Raw genomic sequence first — 21,085 nt, forward strand, 5'->3', positions numbered from 1 at the left:
CAACTTCAGAAGAACATTTCTCTTGAAATAATTGGCTTCAGACTCCTTAGAGAGAAAGTAGGAAATAAGAACCCACTTAGTGAGCAGCTTCCAGGCAATGGAAGTAGCAGTGAACCTGTGATGCTTTGTTGCAGAGATGGAGACCAGCCTGGATGGAAGTAAAGGAGTTGGGTGCCAAATCTGGGAGCACCAGTAGGTGCCATGATGGCCAACGTCATGTGATTTGATGTAATTGTGACTGATGCTCTTCTACCACAATTATTCTTTCTAGAAATTGTAAGAATGACAGCATCTGTTTTAGAATCAGAGCACAACCAAAAACTACTATCAGGTGAAAGCACTAACCTGGCCCTTGTATCACCAAGAAAAATTAGTTAAGCTCATGTCATCTTCTAAAGATATGCTGTCAAATAAAATAAAACAAAATAAAAGCTCTGCAATGAAAACAGGAGCTCTCTCAGTTTCTCTGACTTGTCATGTTCCAAATTAGCGCCTCTGACCTTTTCTTAAAACTTTAAGCATCACAAGGAGATCAGCAGGAATCATGTGCTGACCAAGTACTTAAAGGGCAGAAAAATCTCACTGTAGTGGAAGGGGATTAATAAAGGGTGGAGAAGAGGGCTAGCCCCTCCCAGCTTGTGTGAGCAGATTTGGGATTAGTTATCAGGCAGAAACTGGCAAGTAATTAACAGCTCTGACATCAGGGGCCCAGCAAATATAAAACACTCAGCTGTAGGAGAGGTTCAGCAGAGAAACCCCTCAGGAGTTGAAGGTACTAGAGACTAGCTCTATGGGGAGTAGGCGGACTCCCACCAAAACTCCCTAAGGATGGGGGGCTTTACATCACAGAAATTCACTTGCTGGAAATATGCTCCCAATTCTTCAGCTCCATGGTTAGATGTGATTACTGGTGGTGACCTGCTAATGAATGCTTTTGATAAATGACGTTCAGGATAAGTATTTCTATATATAAATTAAAATGAAGTCTAGGATAGGGGATTTAATTATGTAGGTATTATACACGTCACATTTTTAAAGGTAAATTACTATTTTTATTAATCCTTTGTTGGAAATGTCATTTCACAAGTATGGAAAGCATTCTGAAAGTGGGTTGGGAAAGACTTATGCCATTTATAAGAGAACAACAACAACAAAAAAGACTGCCTAATTGTGTTTTTGCTTTCTCCTTTTTGCAGCTGAATCTATGTGCCACAGTCTCCTCTACACAGAGGGCTGCTAACTAGAACTTCGTCTTGCACTCTGGCTTGAAGCACAATGAAACCTTGTAAACCTCTCTCTCTGGGTTATGTCTTCTTTCCCCTGCTGCTTCTTCAGCAGGTCTGTGCTCAGTTCCCAAGACAGTGTGTCACTGCTGACGCTTTGAGAAGTGGCATGTGTTGCCCAGACCTGTCTCCTGTGTCTGGGCCTGGGACAGACCGCTGTGGCTCGTCAACCGGCAGGGGCAGGTGTGAGGTGGTGACTGCAGACTCCCGACCCCACAGTCCGCAGTACCCGCACGATGGCACAGATGACCGGGAGGGCTGGCCCACACGGTTCTTCAATAGAACATGCCACTGCAATGGCAATTTCTCAGGACACAACTGTGGGACATGCCGTCCTGGGTGGAGAGGCACTGCTTGTGACCGAAGGGTTCTCATAGGTAAGTGAAGACGTGAACCAGGTACACAGCCCTGCATGAGGTTGAAGGCCCTTCATAGAATGGTAAATCATTTGGTCTGGAGTAACATGGGGAGATCATATAACTCAAGCCTCTCTTTTGCACAGTGGAGGAAACTGAGGCTTAGACTGGTTAAGAAACTTAACCGAAGTCTAAAGGGTTGAAGATGGTGCTCAGACATTCTAACCAATAATATTTACTTTCACAAACATTCATTGAGCAACCACCATATGCTGGAAAGGATGGTAGGTTTTCCTGACCAGTCCTTGCAATAACTCCTCAAGGTAGTTATTTTAATTGTCATAACCAGTTGTTAAGCAGATGCTGTCAAGTCAATTCTGACCCATGGTGACCCCATGTGTATCAGAGTAGAACTGTGCTCCATAGGGTTTTCAATGACTGATTTTTTCAGAAGTAGATCACCAGGCCTTTCTTCCGAGGGTCCTCTGGGTGGAATCAAATCCCCAACCTTTTTGTTAGCAGCCGAGCATGTTAACCATTTGCACTACCAAATTCACACAGATGACAATTAATAAACCTAGAATTTACACTGGGGTTTGTCTAGCTCTTTTACACTTAAGCTGCTTCTACTACCCTTGCTGACTCACAGAGAAATTTCCCACTGAGATGATCAAATTCAGGAATGATTCTGTTCTGCGACCTAAATAGCACTCTATAACAAAGCACTAAATAATAACAGTGAACAATACTTGATTGTTTTCTATGTGCTAGACACTGGACCAAGGAGCACTGGTGGCTGCTAAGCAGTTCGAATCCACCAGCTGCTCCTTGGAAAACTTATGGGGCAGTTCTACTCTGTGCTATAGGGTCACTACGAGTCAGAATCAACTCAACGGCAATGGGTAGACATTGGACCAAAGGTTTAACAGAACATTTATTGTTTATTATGAGCCAGACCCTGATCTAATTGCTTCTTATGTTTGTGTGCTCTTTAATCCTTATAACAACTCTGTAAAGCAGCTATTATTATCCATGCTTTATAGATGAAAAACAGGCTTTGAAATATACTTCCAGCATCATAGAACAAGTCTCTGGTCTTACCAACTATGATATACCACCAACTTTGTTCTTTTGCAAGATTTATTATATTAAAAAGTGTAGAAAATTCCAAGTGAAATGCCAATAGTGAGTAGATATAAATATAATACGATCATAGAATTATAAAATCCATATATAAGATTAAAGAAAGCGAATAGAAATTCCAGAGTAAGTTGGAGGGAAGTAGGGAAAGAGGTGGAGAAAGTGAGAGAGAGAGAGAGACAGATACTTGAAGTAGGGGTTTTAGTCGGGGTATTATAAGAAATAGAAAAGAATTTAAAACAGATGCGAATATCTGTACAAATGTTCTTTAATGGGTAAATGAGATATGTTGTTTTACAAGATGATTGTACCCATTCTCTACCCACCCCCACAAGGCAGATGTTTTCATAACTGAATTTTCTATCCCTAAAGTCAGGAGAAATCTTTTGGACTTAAGTGTAGAAGAAAAGAACCGTTTTGTCCGAGCCCTGGATATGGCAAAGCGCACAACTCATCCCCAGTTTGTCATTGCCACCAGGAGATCAGAAGAAATACTGGGGCCAGATGGCAACACACCACAATTTGAGAACATTTCCATCTACAACTACTTTGTTTGGACACACTATTACTCCGTCAAAAAGACTTTCCTTGGGAAAGGGCAGGAGAGCTTTGGTGAAGTAGATTTCTCTCATGAAGGACCAGCTTTTCTCACATGGCACAGGTACCATCTACTGCAGCTGGAGAAGGACATGCAGGTAAGCATGGAACATTTTGATGTTCAGATCCTTTATAGACCAGGGCCCTTGTTTGTAAGCCATTTTAATTCACTCTTGTTCTGAATGGTAAGGACATGTGATGAGAAAGCAATTTCAAGTTTCTGCCTTTGACATTCACTTAAACTTTCTTCCTGTACCAATTACTTATTTAATTAATTGATCATGTTTTGTAGAAGTGAGAAGGAAGTCACATCAATGATGAGGAGGCCAACTGAGGTATTTCTAGGTGTGAATTAAAGCTTTAAAAATATTCCACAGCTCTGTAATTGAAAAATGACACTCATAAAGTCTGAATGAAAAGAATCTCAATTAACACATCTTTCTTCAGTCCCAGATATAAATAGATACCTTCTCCTGGTCTGGGTGAAGGAGTGTGTGTATACTTCTCAGGCTCTCCAGTCCCAAGTGTATATCTTATCATTCCAGTTGATGGCTCTTCCCAATACGGTACAGGGTTTTAGTGCTGAAAAAAGTTTTTTTGTTTTTTTTTTCCCAATTTGGTTTGTCATATTTTATCCAACTCTATTTTTTCTCCCCCATGCCCTCTACCATTGTGCGGCTTAAAGAAAAAAAAATTAAAAATTTTACCTCAGTCAGACATTGTTTCTAATTAAAAGGTATTGGTCTTATTTGACATAAAGTGAACTTCAACTCAAGCATATTTATTTCCTGCTTAGTTTGTAAGCAGATAAGCTCAAAGCACATCAAAGTACCTGCTCATGTAAATAGCTTATCGTTGTCTTTTTTATCCATTGCTATGTTTCTTGAGGAAAGTACTGTAATTTTAAAATAAAAATTTAAATTATTAGATCTCACTAGAAAATCTACAAATTAAAGCTGTTTTCTGTGTGAAAACAGTAATCAATCCTCCCCTTCCCCCCAAGTTAAAATTTAACACTAACCTAAAAATGTCTGAAGGCAGAAATGGCGTTTAGATTCATATATCGATTTCCAGAGTGCTTCTGCTCAACATTATTTAAAAAATGAATAGTTGGGTGGTGAGAAATTAACCCATTAAAATATGGAATAAAATATTCTCATGAAAGTAGTCTATCCATATATAATTGGAGAGTGAATAAATACTCTGAACTTTATATTTTATGGCTCTGATTACAATTCAGACATTTAGTAGATTAGGAGTAGATAAATCTGTCATTCGTAATTGGCTCCAGCTCTTGATGCCTCCAATTCATCTTCCCATGGGCACACCAAAATGAAAGGGTAGGCGGAAAGTATCTAAAAGCTTTGATTTTGCCTGTGTAAACTTCAGCCTCTATGACTTACATTTTAAAAACACAACAGCACAAGGGATCATACAAATTACTACTTAAATGTAACACACAGTTGAAATGCCACATGACTACACTTCGGCTCCTGATTGTCAGTTGCTGGACCACAAATGGACCCTTAACGATCCCTTGGAAGCTGTCACTAATTTTTGTGAACCAGAATGATGGATTCTAAATGAGGACTCGAAAGCCCTGGAGATCAATAACTGGGAATGCCTTTGAAAGTTTTTGGCCCTCCAAACACCCTGAGGACAAGGAAATGCTTCCCAGAAAGGAGCTTAAATTTAAAAAAAGCAGAGATGATCTAGAACTCGAGAGGTGAGATAAAACAATGGTGATCCCTACACTGAAATCCAACCATCTAAATAGAACTCCCCAAAGGCCCAAAGAAATGAGGACTAACAAGTAAATATATGTTCTAAATATCCCAATAAAATAAATATGTGATTTTGAGCCCCAGTATTTTTTTTAAAAAATGGGAGCTCAGCTCTAAATGGTAAAAACTAGGCCTGCCTCTGGTCCAAAGAACAAAGCGCAGCACAAAGAAATACTGTGTTTTGTTTAGAATTTCCCGTTGGTATGAGTTTCAGGAAGACCATTGAGTCTTCTAAGTTTAGACTCTGAAACAGGGGCCTCAAAGTAAAACACCTTTAGTCCCCAGGCAGATCACCTAAGTGTAAAAGAGCCTGTGTGGTCTGTGGCCAAACCAGAATCTAAACAGAAAAATCACTGTCCACAAAACATATATCAAGGCTGGATCTGGCTCCCAGACTAAGAGTTAGTGACACTTGAATTAAAAAAAAAAAAGAGATAGTAAAATCAGAAAAAGGTGGAAATGTCAAGGCTTGGAGTTATTATTAATAATTTTTGGTAAAAACAATAGAAATGGAATTGACTGCCTAATTAAAGAAAGAGGAAGACTTTTTCCCCAAAAAATCATTTGCAGAAACTTCTATATAATGAGCTGAGTTTCCTTCCCTCTAGTGCCTAAAGGGTTCCTTATAGTAAATTAGAAGCTTTGTTAAATAGGTATCTAACTTCTCCAGGCCCCTCAGACACCACTGATACACTTACTGATTGCTAAGTGGCTGAAGACAGCTAAAAGAAAGAGAGATCAGGAATGTAAACCAAGCAAAGAGGGAGAATTTTTAAACAGAGAGAGAGGATACTAAGAACGCTACTAAACAGAGTTTCTGTGATCTAGGAAATGTTGCAGGATCCTTCTTTCTCCCTTCCTTACTGGAATTTTGCAACTGGAAAGAATGTCTGTGATATCTGCACCGATGACTTGATGGGATCGAGAAGCAACTTTGATTCCACTCTTATAAGTCCGAACTCTGTCTTTTCTCAATGGAGAATAGTCTGTGAATCCCTGGAAGATTATGATACCCTGGGAACCCTTTGTAACAGTAAGTTCCAAATGAAATATAGAAGTAAGAATTCCTTCTTAGATAAAAAGATTAAATGTGCTGCCCGGAAATTCCTTTATTCTAGTAGAGACTTCAGACTACCATCTACTTTTACGATGGAAAATCATTGAGCACTTAGGATAGTCAATGCAATCTGTAAGGTACTCCCAGGAGTCAGAGTGCCCATACATTTGTACATTGCTTTTCTTAAATAATTTGGTCAGTGCATTGTCAACTTCTTTATTTTGGAAATGTCTAGTTATAAAAATTAATCCTCTTAGTATACTCAGCACTGCTTAGTAGTCATGTGTCTCATGTTGGAATTTCACAGAAAAGTTTTCTGTAGACAATCTGAAATACGCACAGAGTTAGGACTAAAAAAAGAAACATTATGCTTATTTAGTCAGAGGGGTAAAAACCAAAAGGTGATACTAAGACTGCTTTTAAGAAAATGAAGACACTGCACAGAAGACGTCTACCACCTAGCTGCCTTCCAGTTCCTCAAATGTCAGTGAGAATAAGAGCCAATGCCTAGTCAGTTGTCCTGGCATCCTTCCTCCAGTGATTGCAATGCCACCTCAGCCAGGTGGGTCTGTTCCTAGGTTTCCTGTTGTTTTCTTTAGGTCATGTTATCTGTCCCTGTGCTAGTGACACAAGGTTTTAATTACTAGAATCCTTCTACCCCATCTTATTTTTCTTCCTTGGACATGTCTTGACTATTTTGAACTTTTGGTCTTCCGTAGAATTATGGGAAATTATTTTATTATTAATGTAATTTATTCATGTTACCTTTATTCTGCATATATGCAGAATATTTTATGCATCAAATATTAAAATATTTTTAACTTAAAAATAACATTCTAAACACATCAGAAGGGATTCAGTAGACTTCCCTTCATCAGAAGATTATTTACCTAAGTATAAGAGTAGTGACAGTGTATGAAATCTCCCCTGGAGAAGTGTAAATATTAGAATAAATTTCTGTATGTTTGGCATGCTGAATAAGTGGTCCCACCTTGTGGCCGACAAATGAAATTGAGGGTCAAGATATCTTTAAATACCATAACTTTTTTCTGTTTCTGACTATCCTATTATATTTTGTCCAGGGAGTTTTCTAGACATTTTCCAAGCATTTTAATCATTGGATACCAAAATGTAAACCAAAAACCAAACCCACTGCTGTCAAGTCAATTCCAACTCCCAGCGACCTATAGATCAAAGTAGAATTACCCATGACGTTTCCAAGGAGTGGATGGTTAATTCAAACTGCCGACATTTTTGGTTAACAGCCAAGCACTTAACCACTGCGCCACCAGGGTTCCAAGCACAATTTAAATGGATATATAAAATTATATCATAGGAGGAAAGAAGAAAGGGGAGGAGATTTTTTTTTCATCACCATTTTTCTTGTCAACTAATATAACAAACCACTTCATTTCATACCAATTAAAGATTATACATTTTTGGTTAAACAAATTTCAAAATGATCTCTTTCCTCAGTTCAATAAATACTCAGCAGTATTGATTAGGTAAGGGAAAAAAGAAAGGAACTATCATTTTATTGACCATCTCTGAAAAGGTGCAATATGCTTTTAATATTCTTATTTAATCCATATAGCAATTCTTTCCTCTATTTTTCTTTTTGGATGGTCTTATCCATTCCTGTGGTTTCATTTATCATCTTTTACAGAAGACTTATACGTGAACACACTTAATTTAAACCTTAATTAGACTTTCCAAACCTATGTCTTTATATGTTTGTTGCACAAAAAAACAAAAACCCCATTGCTGTCGGGTCAATTGCGACCCATAGTGACCCTATAGGGCAAAGCAGAACTACCCCACAGAGTTTCCAAGGAGCGACTAGTGGATGCAAACTGCAGACCTTTTCAATAGCAGCCAAAGGCTTAACCGCTTCTCCACCAGGACTCCTCTTGTTGCATAGTACCTTCCAAATATGTATTCCATTAATACACCAAACTCACTGTATTAAAAAGGGAATTATTGACACCTAACATTCTTCCAGCTATTATAACATCATATTTGATTCCTCCTATGAAAAACATTGCCAAGTTCTTTCCTCACAGTATTTCACAAACCCATTTTCTCCTTCAGACACTCAGAACCATTCATTCAGGGCAGCATTTCCTACTTGGAAGTTCTCCAAAACTCAAACCAATAGGATGTTAATAGGTGTAGTGGCAGAAGTTCTCAAGATGCAAGTATATTATTTGGAAATCACTGGGTTAAAGTTAAACTAGCTTAACTAGTTTCTTCACTATCAAATTCTTTACTTTGAAACTCCCTGAGGATAATTCAAGATGTGATGCTTTCGAAACCCACCTTGGCAATACTTTTTCTTTGTTCTTCGTGAACGGTCATCCCTAACACATCACTGGAATTGATATTTTCAGTGGTCTCTGAACATTTCTGATGATCGTGTACACGGAAAAAAAGCACATGTCCTTCCCAGACTCAAGATAGGCAGAAGTTTTATTTACATATAATAAAAATAAAATTCATTGAGCTAGTTCGTTATGCACTAATCATGATGTTACTCATAACGCATACAAAATAGGAACTTTCATGAAAGCTAATCATCCTTTATCACCTTTGCCTAAAATGTTTGACTTTTAAAATTAAAGTTTCTCGCATTTCACTTATGGAAACTCTCTTTAATCCTTTGGGGCTTTTTGCAAATCTCTCTTCTTCATGAAGCCCCGTAGCTACCCAACTAGAGGGGACTTTCTGTCTCTCTCTCCGTCTCTCTCTGTGTGTGTGTGTCTCCTTGCTATTTCTCCTTAAGGCACCTGTCGTATCATCAGTTGTATCACAGTTCTTTGTCTGCCTGATTGTCTTACTGCCTACAAATAATTATCTCCCACAATAATTTTTAAATATACGTTGATCAAAAATATGCACCACTTTGCAAAAAAAATTTTAAAGGTTTTTCCTCTCATTCCTCTGAAGGCTTGACACAGACAGAATTGGGGTACAAATTTATTTATATGTATATTCTTGCCTCGTTTCAAAATAATTGGAGGCAACTTTCCCCTCCTTCAAAGTTTATGCTGTGCTGTAGAATTCTAATGCTTAAGCTCTTTGGTATTGAACTTCTGGGTGTTACTATAACACTTTGTTACTGAGGACATTACCAGATAAGAACATTTCTACGGAATACTTTTGAAGCAATTGGGAAACAATATCCCAGTGCTTAAATGCATTTTGGATGTGGGAGCCTCAGTGTAGAATTTAGATGTCTGAGGTTATTTTGGCAAAATTAAATTTTCCATGAAAGAAGCGTATGTTGATTTAACAGACACCAGGAGCTACCTCTGGTAGTGTGATCCTTTTTTCCTTTAGATGATTTTATGTATCACATATCTAGTCCACACAGAACTTATCTTAGATTTTTTTTTCACTTTGATATCACTAAATTTGCATTTTTTAATCTTCTCTTTTGCCAAGGAAAACTCTTTCAGTGTTCATGTTGTGCAAAAGTAGTTTTAAAGAGCAGTGATAAGAATCGTTCTGTAAGTGTCCATATACCCATCTTTTTCCCAGGCACTGAAGGTGGGCCCATTAGGAGAAATCCAGCCGGAAACGTGGCTAGACCAATGGTGCAACGTCTTCCTGAACCACAGGATGTCACTCAGTGCTTGGAAGTCGGTTTATTTGACACACCTCCTTTTTACTCCAATTCTACAAATAGCTTCCGAAACACAGTGGAAGGCAAGTAAACAATGTTGGTGTTCTGAATTGATTCAGTTTTCTTTGAAAGGCTTTTGAATGACATCAGTCCCATGAGTTTATGTCACTGGGGTTACCTATGAAGATTCGGTCACAATTCTCTCCTCAAAAAAGAACTTTCTTAAAGAGAAGTATCAGACCATGAAACTCTTTTAATTATCATAGAAGAGGCCTTGGAAATTATTTTTCATAAACCTAAACACTATTTAAACCCAATTTTCTATCTAGCTAATTGGCCAACATGAGTAACTGTACCAAATTCTAGTATCGGCAAATAACGTTCAAGACTTTGAGAGCTTATGAGTTATTTTTTTCTAAACAGTTGTCATCTACAGAAGCCTGGTTTGGGCATATGTTTTATTTAGGTCTGTATCATTTTGTAACTTTTTAAATATCTATAAAAATTCAAATTAGCATCTACTAAGATTTTATTTGATTTTCCTTATCTAATACAAAGTATTTTAAAGCTGAGGAAACTGAGGGTCCAAAGAGGTGAAATGACTTTCCCAAGATATTCAATATGCACTGTTCCACTGAAAGAAAAACAGTGATAATTTTTATAATCGAACATTTAACGTAAACCATCAAGTATTTTGCCAGTTTTCTAATGTTCACCTAAAAAACATAGATGCTGGACAAAGCGATTGTATATATGTGAGTGTGTGTATGATAATTATCAAAGTCCCGTAACTGTTTTGACATTAAGCTTTCCAGATGGTTAAAACTAATACAGAGGTGGTGGGAAAGTTCTGAGAAATTGTAACTTCCCCACACCATTAGGTAATTTTCTAAAAATAAACATGCTGACAGTCATTTCAAAGGAGTAAAGTAGGAGGCTAAAGTAACACCTGGCAATTTTAAGTTCCAGGACAATCAGAGTGGCGCCCCCCCAATTGGGTCAGCAATTTTAACTAGAGGCTGGAGTTTTCCACTATCTTTATTTCAATGTAGACCAATGTCTGCCTTGTCAAAATAGAGTATTCTATATATTTTGACTGATTTCCTTTGTAGGTCATTATTTTTGACCTAAAAGATACATTTAGAATGTCATGCCACTAGCTTAAAAATAACCTAGCTTGCGGTATAGCAAGCAAATGTCACCAACCATAGGAACAGAGAAGCAATACTATTACTGTATATTAAGGCATGAAGTGGCCTGAGAAGCATTGCAAAGAAAAAAAATTGTTTCGCAATATAATCACTGTTGTTGACTTTAAAAGTAAAATATTTGGAATAGTCTTTACTATTCTTGGAAACCCTGGTGGTGTAGTGGTTAAGTGCTACGGCTGCTAACCAAAGGGTCAGCAGTTCAAATCCGCCAGGCACTACTTGGAAACTCCACGGGGCAGTTCTACTCTGTCGTATAGGGTCGCTATGAGTCGGAATCGACTCGACAGCACTGGGTTTGGTTTTGGTTGGTTACTATTCTTATCCTTACTTTTATATCTAGGTTATAGTGATCCCACAGGAAAGTATGATCCTGCCGTTCGAAGCCTTCACAATTTGGCTCATCTCTTTCTGAATGGAACAGGGGGACAAACCCATTTATCTCCAAATGATCCTATTTTTGTCCTCCTGCATACTTTCACGGATGCAGTCTTTGATGAATGGCTGAGGAGATACAATGCTGGTGAGCCACTTTCATATGTTTTTTGCAGGCTCAGCAAAAGAGATTGTTCAGGTAGCATAGTACTCACTGACGCCTAAGCACTTGACACACATAAAGTACACTTCAAAATAAAATGCTATAATTTCTCACCATTTTCAAAATATTCAAAAACACTTTGAAAATGCAGGTAAGAAATATCTCAGAATAGTTATGAGATAACATTTTTCATCATTCACTAGGACTAAGCAGGTAATCCCTTCTCATTTTGCCTGTGAAAAGATGACTACTGTTTCCCCAAGTTTTCTTCCCTGTGTCTTCCAAAATTCTTGTTGCTTTTAAAATTGAATGGGAACCCTTGCAGAGCTTGTCTTTGATACCCCAAAGACTGAAACATCATATTCGTAGTCCATAGAGCTTTGTGGCCTCTCACAAACAGCAGTTTTGTTGAACTTGAAGAGTTAAAGGTGGTTTGTGTATCATACCGTCAGAATCTCAGTTGAGTTCATTTTAAGTGCGTTCTTTAAAATATTATCTGCGAGGCCTCTTTCTCTTTGCTCCTACTCAGCTAAGCAGTTTATACTTTTCAAACAATGAAAATGTTTCTATTGGTTAAAACAGCATAAATTGTTCCTATTGGGAAAGTATTCTAAATGTTGGCTTCTGGGCCTATACTTCATCAGGCACGTGAACAAATATTGGAGATTTTCTATCTATTCAGTCAGCCAGCCATTTGGTCAGTTTCTTATTTCCCTGTTGTGTGTGTGTGCGTGTGCACGCATGAGTGTGTGTGTGTGTACAATGGAAGCCCCTAATCCAACCTAATTAAGACCATTAATTAAGACCATTAATTGATAGGTTGGTCAAAATAGTTTGCTCCATCAGAAAATCATTTAAGAAAGAAGTAACTTACACATAAATATGCATTCACTTATCAATCTTTTAGTACAAAGCCAAGAACCATTCTCTGGACATGAGTTGACTGATGGGAGTTCCACTTCATTTTTTATGTGTATGTACTTACAGTTATACAACCATAATGAAGAATTTACAGTGTCATATTTTTAAATGAAACAAGTAATTAATGGTAATCTGAGTGCAGTATTATTCTAGATTTTTATAACATGTCCCTAACCATATACAGTCACATTGTCCACTCCTAATTCTATTGCAATATTTCAGCTATTCCTTCTTAACACATATTTCTAAGTCATTCAACCTACTTATTATTATAGAAATAAAATCTTCCTCTCTTTTAAAATCATAACTGTCATTTTATGTATGTTTAACCAAATTTTATTTTGTTATAATAACAAGCACAACTGGGATAAATAGGTTTAGGAACAAACAACTTTTGGTAAACATACACTTCTGGGAAGTAGGCAGCAGCATACAAAATGTAGTCATTTAGCCATTAGCAATTCCATGGATGTTAGTATGTTTTTTAGAGGAAACAAATCTGGCAAGTCTCTGAGGTGGAGTTCTCTTTCAACTGTGAAAACACATATTCCTTTGCTTTTACACAGCTTCATTAAAAACATAATTATGTCATGTTGTTGTTGTTGTTAGGGCCCATCAAGTTGGTTCCGGCTCATAGTGACCCAGAAGACTGCCCCATAGGGTTTCCAAGGAGTGGCTGGTGGATTTTAACTGCCGACCTTTTGGTTAGCAGCCGAGCTCTTAACCACTACGCTACCAGGGCTCCGATTATGTCATATTAATAGCAATTTACAAAAGTTCTCCAAATTTTAATCTAAAATTCATTGATGAACCAGAAAAAATATCTTTGATCCTCAGTTATTTTTGCTTGGCTCCCTTTGTTTGTCCTAGAAGTAATTCGCATAAAGTCTCTTAGTCATCTGGGTAGTAGTGAGGAAAAGAAAAGTACCACAGAAATAGAGAACTAACCAGAAGCCTATTGCTGATAAAATGTAGCCACAAAATTATAAGACAAGCCAAGGTAAACACATACAAATTGCATGGAAACTAAACGCAAATCATGAGCCACCTTCTTAAATATTCCACTGGGCAGCAACTACCCTTTGGGAAACAATATGGTAGAATAACTATGTTAGGGAGAAAGAAACATAAGAAGATTAGAAGAATTTCTAAAGCTATTCATAAAGCAAAGTCTTTTTGGGTGGAGGATGGAGTTATTTTTCAAAATGTGGCAAAAGTTCTTATAGATTTGAGAATCTTCAGAAATCACAGGAATATTGAATTGTTAGGGTCAGAAAAGAGCAAGTACCACATTTTACAGGTGAAGATTACAGTCGTTCACATTCTAATGTTCCTTACAGAATCCTCTCCTTACACAAAAGAGATAATACAATATAGAACACCTAAACTTTAAATAATATAATGTTAATTTCAATTCACTAAAGTTTTAGATCTATGTACACATTTAATTCAACTTCGGTTGTTTTTCAGCTGAGTCGTGAAAGTTACAGAAGTTCAGTACTGTTTTCAAAAGGAGCAGTTATACATTTTCCAGACTGAGCAGTATTCTACTTATTATATCCTATAAGGAATGAAGCAATCACACACATACACACACACATGCAAATACACACACATACACAACATTTCAACAAATGTTATTTGAGCATCTACTATTTCCTAGGCAGTATTCTAGGCACTAGAATATAGTGAGATACAAAACCAAGGAAAATGTCCTCCCTCCTGGAACTTTGCCACTTTAGGACTGACAACAAACATATGTAAATAATACATAGTACCTCAAATGGTGGATAATCTTTGTAGACAAATACATTAAGGCAATAGAAAGTCCTATGTGGGTATGTGGAGGAAGACCGTCCCAGGAAAAAAGAACAGAAAAAAGCCCGTTGTGACTCGAGCAGAGTGGGAAATAGGGAGAGAAGGGTGGGAGATCAGGTCCGATGGATATCGGGGTGGATTCTAATGGACCCTGAATTTAACACTAAGTGAGACGGGGCACCGAAGGGTCTTATGGAGGGAAGTGACTTGACAATACCAATTGTTATTTTTACTATTATTCCTCCACTTATTTTTATGCACATAACTTCCACTATCACATAACTGAAGCTGAACGGAGTCAAAGCTTTTCAAGTCAGGATTCAGTAGGAAGGTGAAATGGGAAGTTAAAAAAATATATATCTAAATGATAAGCCTTATCTAATGTTTAGTTTTAATAAATAATTCCTAATAATATATCAGAATGTGAGTTCCTGGAGGGTAGAAATTTTGTCTATTTTGTTCAATGTTATGACCTCGGTGCCTGGACCAGTGCCTGGCACTAGTAGGCATTCAATGGATTTCAAAAAGTAAATACTGAATTTGTTTTAATACACGATAAACTTAAAAGTCACAAAGATATAAACACTACCTGCCATTTCACTATCAGTTGTTCCTCAAACTGGTAAAACCTGGGAAAGCTGGAATCTGTGTAAAACCGAAAGCTGTAAGGGAAGGGAAACTCAAATATTTTCCACTAAAAGAGAGAGAAAGAAAAGTGGTAAGATTACTTTCTGTCAAAGGCATCAAAGTTCTAAGACCTAGAGAAATAAGGCTGTTCCCTCAAGTTCCAGCTCTCACAGTTTTTACTGTACCTGCTAAAGCACCTTTCCTTGCTTTAGAGAAGGACAGAGACTGTCTATGCAATGTACCTTTTGCAAACAAAACCTAGTACCTCGCTAGTCTTCCCACTTATTCTCATTACTGCTCCACCCAAGCCCACTTCCAACTCTGATTTGTGACATCCCATTTGGTATTTAATTATGTGAACATAAATACAGAATGAGAAAAAAAGGTATTTGCAACAAAGAACCTATCACTCTTTTCTTCCCTGAAGATAGAAATTCACTAATAATACAAATCCCTGTAGCTTTTATTAAAATAGAAAAAAGAAAAAGGTACCAGGAAGCCAATGGGATTCCAGGGCAATGATTAAAATTTTTACTTTTTTTTTTTTTTGTTTTTGCTAGTATAGTAAAACTCTGAAAATAAAGTTAATATTGATTTGTTCACTATAAAAGTTAACAAAGAAATTAAAAAAATAAACAGAAATATTCAGCATCAAAGACAAACCTCCTTGGATACACTGTCTCTCTAATTTAAATTACAGACAAGGCTATAACAAACTTCAGGTTCATCTTTTCTTTAGCTTTGAAAAATAAGTGTAATGAGTTTTATTCAAACTAGTGTCTCTAATTTAAAAATAAAACAACTGATGATCATCACAGATGATAAAATAGTAAAACTTCCCTGCTTTTAAACTTTCTTATTCTACCGGGTGATATGCTGGTGCTGTACTTAAATCATTTGAACTCTCTTTCATGTAATTCCCTGTTCTGGTGAAACTTTTTTGTGTCTTTACTCAGTGTAAAGTATGAAAGAACATTTTTCATGTTCTCCTTGAATACTCTTAGACGACTCCAGAATATAATAATGACATTAATATTAATTTTACATTGTCTATTAATAAGTTGTCTTTGGCATATTTTAGATATATCCTCATTTCCACTGGAAAATGCCCCTATTGGACATAATAGACAATATAATATGGTGCCATTCTGGCCACCAGTCACCAGCACAGAGATGTTTGTTACTGCTCCAGACAACCTGGGATATGCTTATGAAGTACAATGGCCTAGTGAGTATTTAAAATTTATTTCCATTGTGGAAATTTCCAGAATCAAATTTGTTACTTTTAAAGTAAAGTTAATCGCAACATCAGGGGTCCCTAGGTGGGGCAAACAATTCAGCCATTGAAAGCTCTACGGAGCACAGTTCTACTCTGACACACACAGGGTCGCCGTGAGTTGGAGTCAAATGGACAGCAACTGGTTTTAATCACAGTATTGCTGAGGGTTACATTTTCCATTTGGACTTAGAAGTTTTCATTTTGATTTTTATCTAGGGTTAAAGAAAGGCATTTAATATTTGTTGAGAGCCCTGACCTGGTGTTGCGCTAATTATATAGCATACTATCTTACTTAATCTGTACAACCCTGTGAGGTAAATATTATAATCTTCATTTTACTAATAAGGTAACTGAGGCTTAAAACTAAAAAATCAAACCATTGCCATTGAGTCGATTCTGACTAATGGTGACCCTATAGGACAGAGTAGAACTGTCCCATAGGGTTTCCAAGGAGCAGCTGGTGGAGTCAATCTACCAACTTTTTGATTAGCAGCCAAACTCTTAACCACTGCACAACCAGGGTTCCATCCAAGACTTACCCATTGCCGTCGAGTCTATTCCAACTCATAGCAGCCCTATAGGACAAGTAGAACTGCTCCATAGGGTTTCCAAGGAGCAGCTGGTGGATCCAAATTGCTGAACTTTTGGTTAGTACTCGAGCTCTTAATCACTGTGACACCAGGAGTCCACCCGAGGCTTAGAGAGGTTGTCAAAGGTCACCTTTCTAGTAAGGGAAGAGAATGAGTTCTGAACTTAGGCCCATGAAATATGACAAGATTTTTTTACGGTACAATGACACCTCCAACTACTTAACCTAAATAGGGGAGATTGAGAGACTCTGAGCCATCTTTCTTGGGATTTTGAAATTCAAAACTTTCTTGTTTAATTTCAAGCCTCTTTCTCACTAGGGCATAGTGGAAGGGCAAAGGTTTTGGATCCTGACAGACCTGGGCTCCAAAACCCGCTCTACAGCCTATTAACCAAGTGACCTTGTGGACAGGTGACCTTCCTCACATTTTGAATGGAAATGATAATATAAATTCCAATAGGGTTCATTCATTAAAAGAAATTAGGAAGTGCCTTTGAGAGGTGCTGTAATAGGCAATGTGTTCTGATAAAAAATAAATGTGAGAACTTCTGTAGCTATGCTTAAATTTGTGGTTTCCGATTCTTGGTGGAACAGCAACTATTTTATTGTTCACTTTTACTCTCATTTTCTTTTTCAAATAGGTCGGGATTTTAGTATTTCGGAGATTGTTACCATAGGAGTAGTTGCTGCTCTAGTAGTGGTTGCGGTCATTTTTGCTGGTGCGTCTTGTCTGATTCGTGCCAGAAGCCACATGGATGAAGCAAATCAGCCTCTCCTCTCTGATCACTATCAACACTATACTGATGATTATGAAAAAATTCAGAATCCTAATCAATCTGTGGTCTGAAGACAAGTGACCAATTCTCTTAAAACTTTCTACAGAAACTCATTCATATCACAAAACCACCTGGTTGAAAATAATAGATTGAATCACTAAGTGTTATTTGTCTTTACTCTGTTACTTTCTTCCTTATATGCCTTATATGCCTTAGGGTTAAAATTCCAGAAGTTACTTTCCAAGCTTAGGAAGAATCATTAACAAGCTTTCCAATGGGTTGCATTTTTCAGCTCCATTTTAAATGGTGGTTTGCACCAACTCCATGGTATTTAAGCAGCTAATGTAAAGATCATTGGCATGCTTCAAGGGTTGGCTATATGATGATTTAAATATACTGCTGTGCTTTGTTTGAGTTTATGTGCAAAGGAAAATAACGATTGATAGAAAATCCCTGTTTAAAATACATGAGTAGACATTTCTACGATGTTGAAATGTATATACGTTCATTGATATTGGCCAACAGATGTAAAATTAGTTAAAACAAATTATTTGGAGTTGGAAATGGGATGCGGATTAGTAACTTTTTCAAAATAGTCTTTTGGGTATCAACATATGTCACGTATTCTAAGAGTCAAGGTTACAACAAGATCAAAATCTTCGTCAGAATAGGTAAAAATCTCACTTTGTTTAAGAGGCAGTTCGTACTACCTATGTTTACCACTGTGTGTTCTCTTGCTTCCCAATTCACTGAAAAAGGAGCCGCCCATTCATCCATTTTACCCCACCCCCAATTCCACTTCTAATATCCTGGAGGTCCACAAAGAAGCCTTGTTAAGTGGAGACCACACCTCATAGTTCCACAAATAACATTCAATTCATTTTGTTTAATACACATAGCACTCTCTTATAATTTACCAGGCTTTATGTATTTTTACAATTAAAATTACTTAAAACATTGTATCATTAGTCCCCTATCCTATTCTGCAAGAATCCTATTCTTCCCCCTCCCGCTCTTCTTATCCCACCATCATCTAAAATTAGTTTTTCTCATCTTGGTCTTGTGTTACTGAAACAATAGTCTCAATGAAGAACTCTATAGCCTCGTTATAAGTGAACACACATTTTAAGTAAAATTGATTTAAAAGTAACAACAATAATAACCACATACTAAAGAAAATTGCTAACCTGATATATACAATAAACAGAACTCAAGAAACAGAAACAACTTTGAAATCGTGTACACTGATTTTTTTACTGAGATTCCATGTTAGGCAAACTTAAGGTCCTATAGACAAGATAAACAGACAAAATATGTTAGTGAGTAAGCACACACGTAACAGGATTTTCTTTTAACCTTCAACTAGTATTGCCCACTTGGTTCTCTTGGAATGCATTTTGATTTGTTAAAATATTATACACTCAAAACTGTTTAGAGACATTATTGTGTAATGTAAGATTTCTTTGTCTAGAATGTCAATGAAAGTAAGTTCCCCATTGCATACTTTTTTGGAGATTTGCTAATTACTCACTTCATAAATATTTATTAAGCACATACTAAATGTCAGACATAGTTCAAGGCAAGGGGGCTTGGGAAGGAGAGAGTCAAGGATAGTAAAATTGAGAAGGTCACGTTTGACTTGGGCCTCAAGAATGCCAATGGATTTACAAAGTATAAGAGTTTGAGAAAGGCAGGATATGTAAAAGGGACAGCATGAGCAAAGGCACAGAAGCTAGGAAGAGGATGGAACATTCCAAAATATAAAATAGATCAGTGGGGCTAGATCATAGTTTCAGAGAGAATAGTAAGAAAGATTGTGAATAAAACCAACATGTGTCCTACACGCAGTTCTAAGAAATCTGGATTTTAGACCATAGCAAGGAAGGACTGGGGGGAGTAATAAATAAGCTTGTACCTTACAAAGATATTGTTGGTGGTGGTATTTGTAGGTAACATTAGCGAGAAGTGGTTTGGAATGGTTAGAATAGTTTATATGTAATAGTTTGAAAGGAAAAAAAACTAAACATTCTAAATTTTTTTTTTTTAAAGAGAACTACACCCATAAATATAGATTTAATAATTTCTCCCTGGAGTTGTTGCTTTATTTTTCCTGCATTGAAGGTCTTTGGTTGTCTTTGTACTTATTGTACAGCTCTGTATGATCTTAATCAGGTGACCATTACTATTCCTATAATAAGCTATACTATTTATTGCAAATAACATTCATGTGCAATCTCGGACATTTTTGCACTGTTGTTAGCCCTCCAGTTCTCTTATAAAACATAGTATATGAGGTATAATGCACTCAGTGGAAAAGTAAATTCCATACCACTTTTAACCCATTCTTTTTGCTGCATAAGTACCCATTGCATGCCAATGCCACAAATTGAGTTAAACTTTACAGGCTAAAGAGAGTGAGTAAAAATGCTTAAGTGAACCTTCCTATGTAATCCTATTATTTTTGTGGCCATCTAAAGTTATATCCTATCTTCATTCCCAAAAGCAGATTTCAGAGTCAGTGGCCCCAACAACTCCATGCAATCTTTACACTTGGGTGCAGAAGAAAATGAATTTTTGGCTATTAAAATAAATGTTCTATGGGTTTGTTATAAGACATTCATTCTGAGCTCAGTACATGGATATTCAAAACATTATGCATTCTTTCCTTTGCCATAATCTGGTTCAAATTTTTATCGACCAACTAATCAACCAATGGAAGATCAAATTGGTCAAACAGCTACTATAAAAAAGAAAAAAATAAGATTTAAAAGAATAGATTCACAAATCAAGAGCAGGGCTTGACATGAAAGAGATAAAATTTAATAAGGAAAAAAAAGGCAAAATATGGTACTTCGAAAGCACAATTTCAAATTTTACCGGGTAGAGGAAGACAGGAATAAGCAGGATTCTCTACAAAATTACTTGGAGATTCTAGTGGATTTTAAGTTCAATATGATTCAACAGTGCAATGTAACTGATAAAGGGGACAAGTCTATAAAAATAAATGGGAAAGAAGGAAAATGCCTCATTAACTCAGAAACAAAAGATCTGTGGTGGTCGAGTCACATCTGGAGCATTTACTCAGCTTTAACGTCACAGTTTAAGGAGAATATTGACAAATTCAAATGTGTCCTCTTCATCATTTCCTCTCATCTCAGGGGTTTAAGTGATAAAATTACTAGTCCAAGGGAGAAATGTGGCAGTCATCCTTGAATTTTACTATCTCTTTCAATCCTTACATTCAATTAAATAATAATTTTGTTAACATGGTCAATATTTATTGAACACCTACTATATTCTAAGCACCGAACATATCAGCTAAGGCAACAATTCTCAACTAGGGGATAATTTTGCCCCCCAGGGGACATTTGGAAATGTCTAGAAGCACTTTTGGTTGTCACAACTGAGGGTGGGATGCTAGTGGCATCTAGTGGGTAAAGGCCAAAGATGCTGCTAAGTATACCTACTCCTCACTTATCAACTATCT

The 21,085-nt window shown here is 36.9% G+C and overlaps 1 protein-coding gene across 1 annotated transcript; it reads left to right on the forward strand.

Moving 5' to 3' along the window:
* Positions 1–1,275: 1,275 nt before the first annotated feature.
* Positions 1,276–17,669, forward strand: TYRP1 (tyrosinase related protein 1). The gene is made up of 7 exons (XM_049895866.1): positions 1,276–1,660; positions 3,152–3,474; positions 5,989–6,193; positions 9,758–9,925; positions 11,394–11,573; positions 16,036–16,182; positions 17,464–17,669. Exons 1-7 carry the CDS (start codon positions 1,276–1,278, stop codon positions 17,667–17,669), a joined length of 1,614 nt encoding a protein of 537 aa, XP_049751823.1.
* Positions 17,670–21,085: the final 3,416 nt, after the last annotated feature.

Source organism: Elephas maximus, chromosome 9 (genome assembly GCF_024166365.1).
Source record: "Elephas maximus indicus isolate mEleMax1 chromosome 9, mEleMax1 primary haplotype, whole genome shotgun sequence".
Taxonomy (NCBI): Eukaryota; Metazoa; Chordata; class Mammalia; order Proboscidea; family Elephantidae; genus Elephas; species Elephas maximus.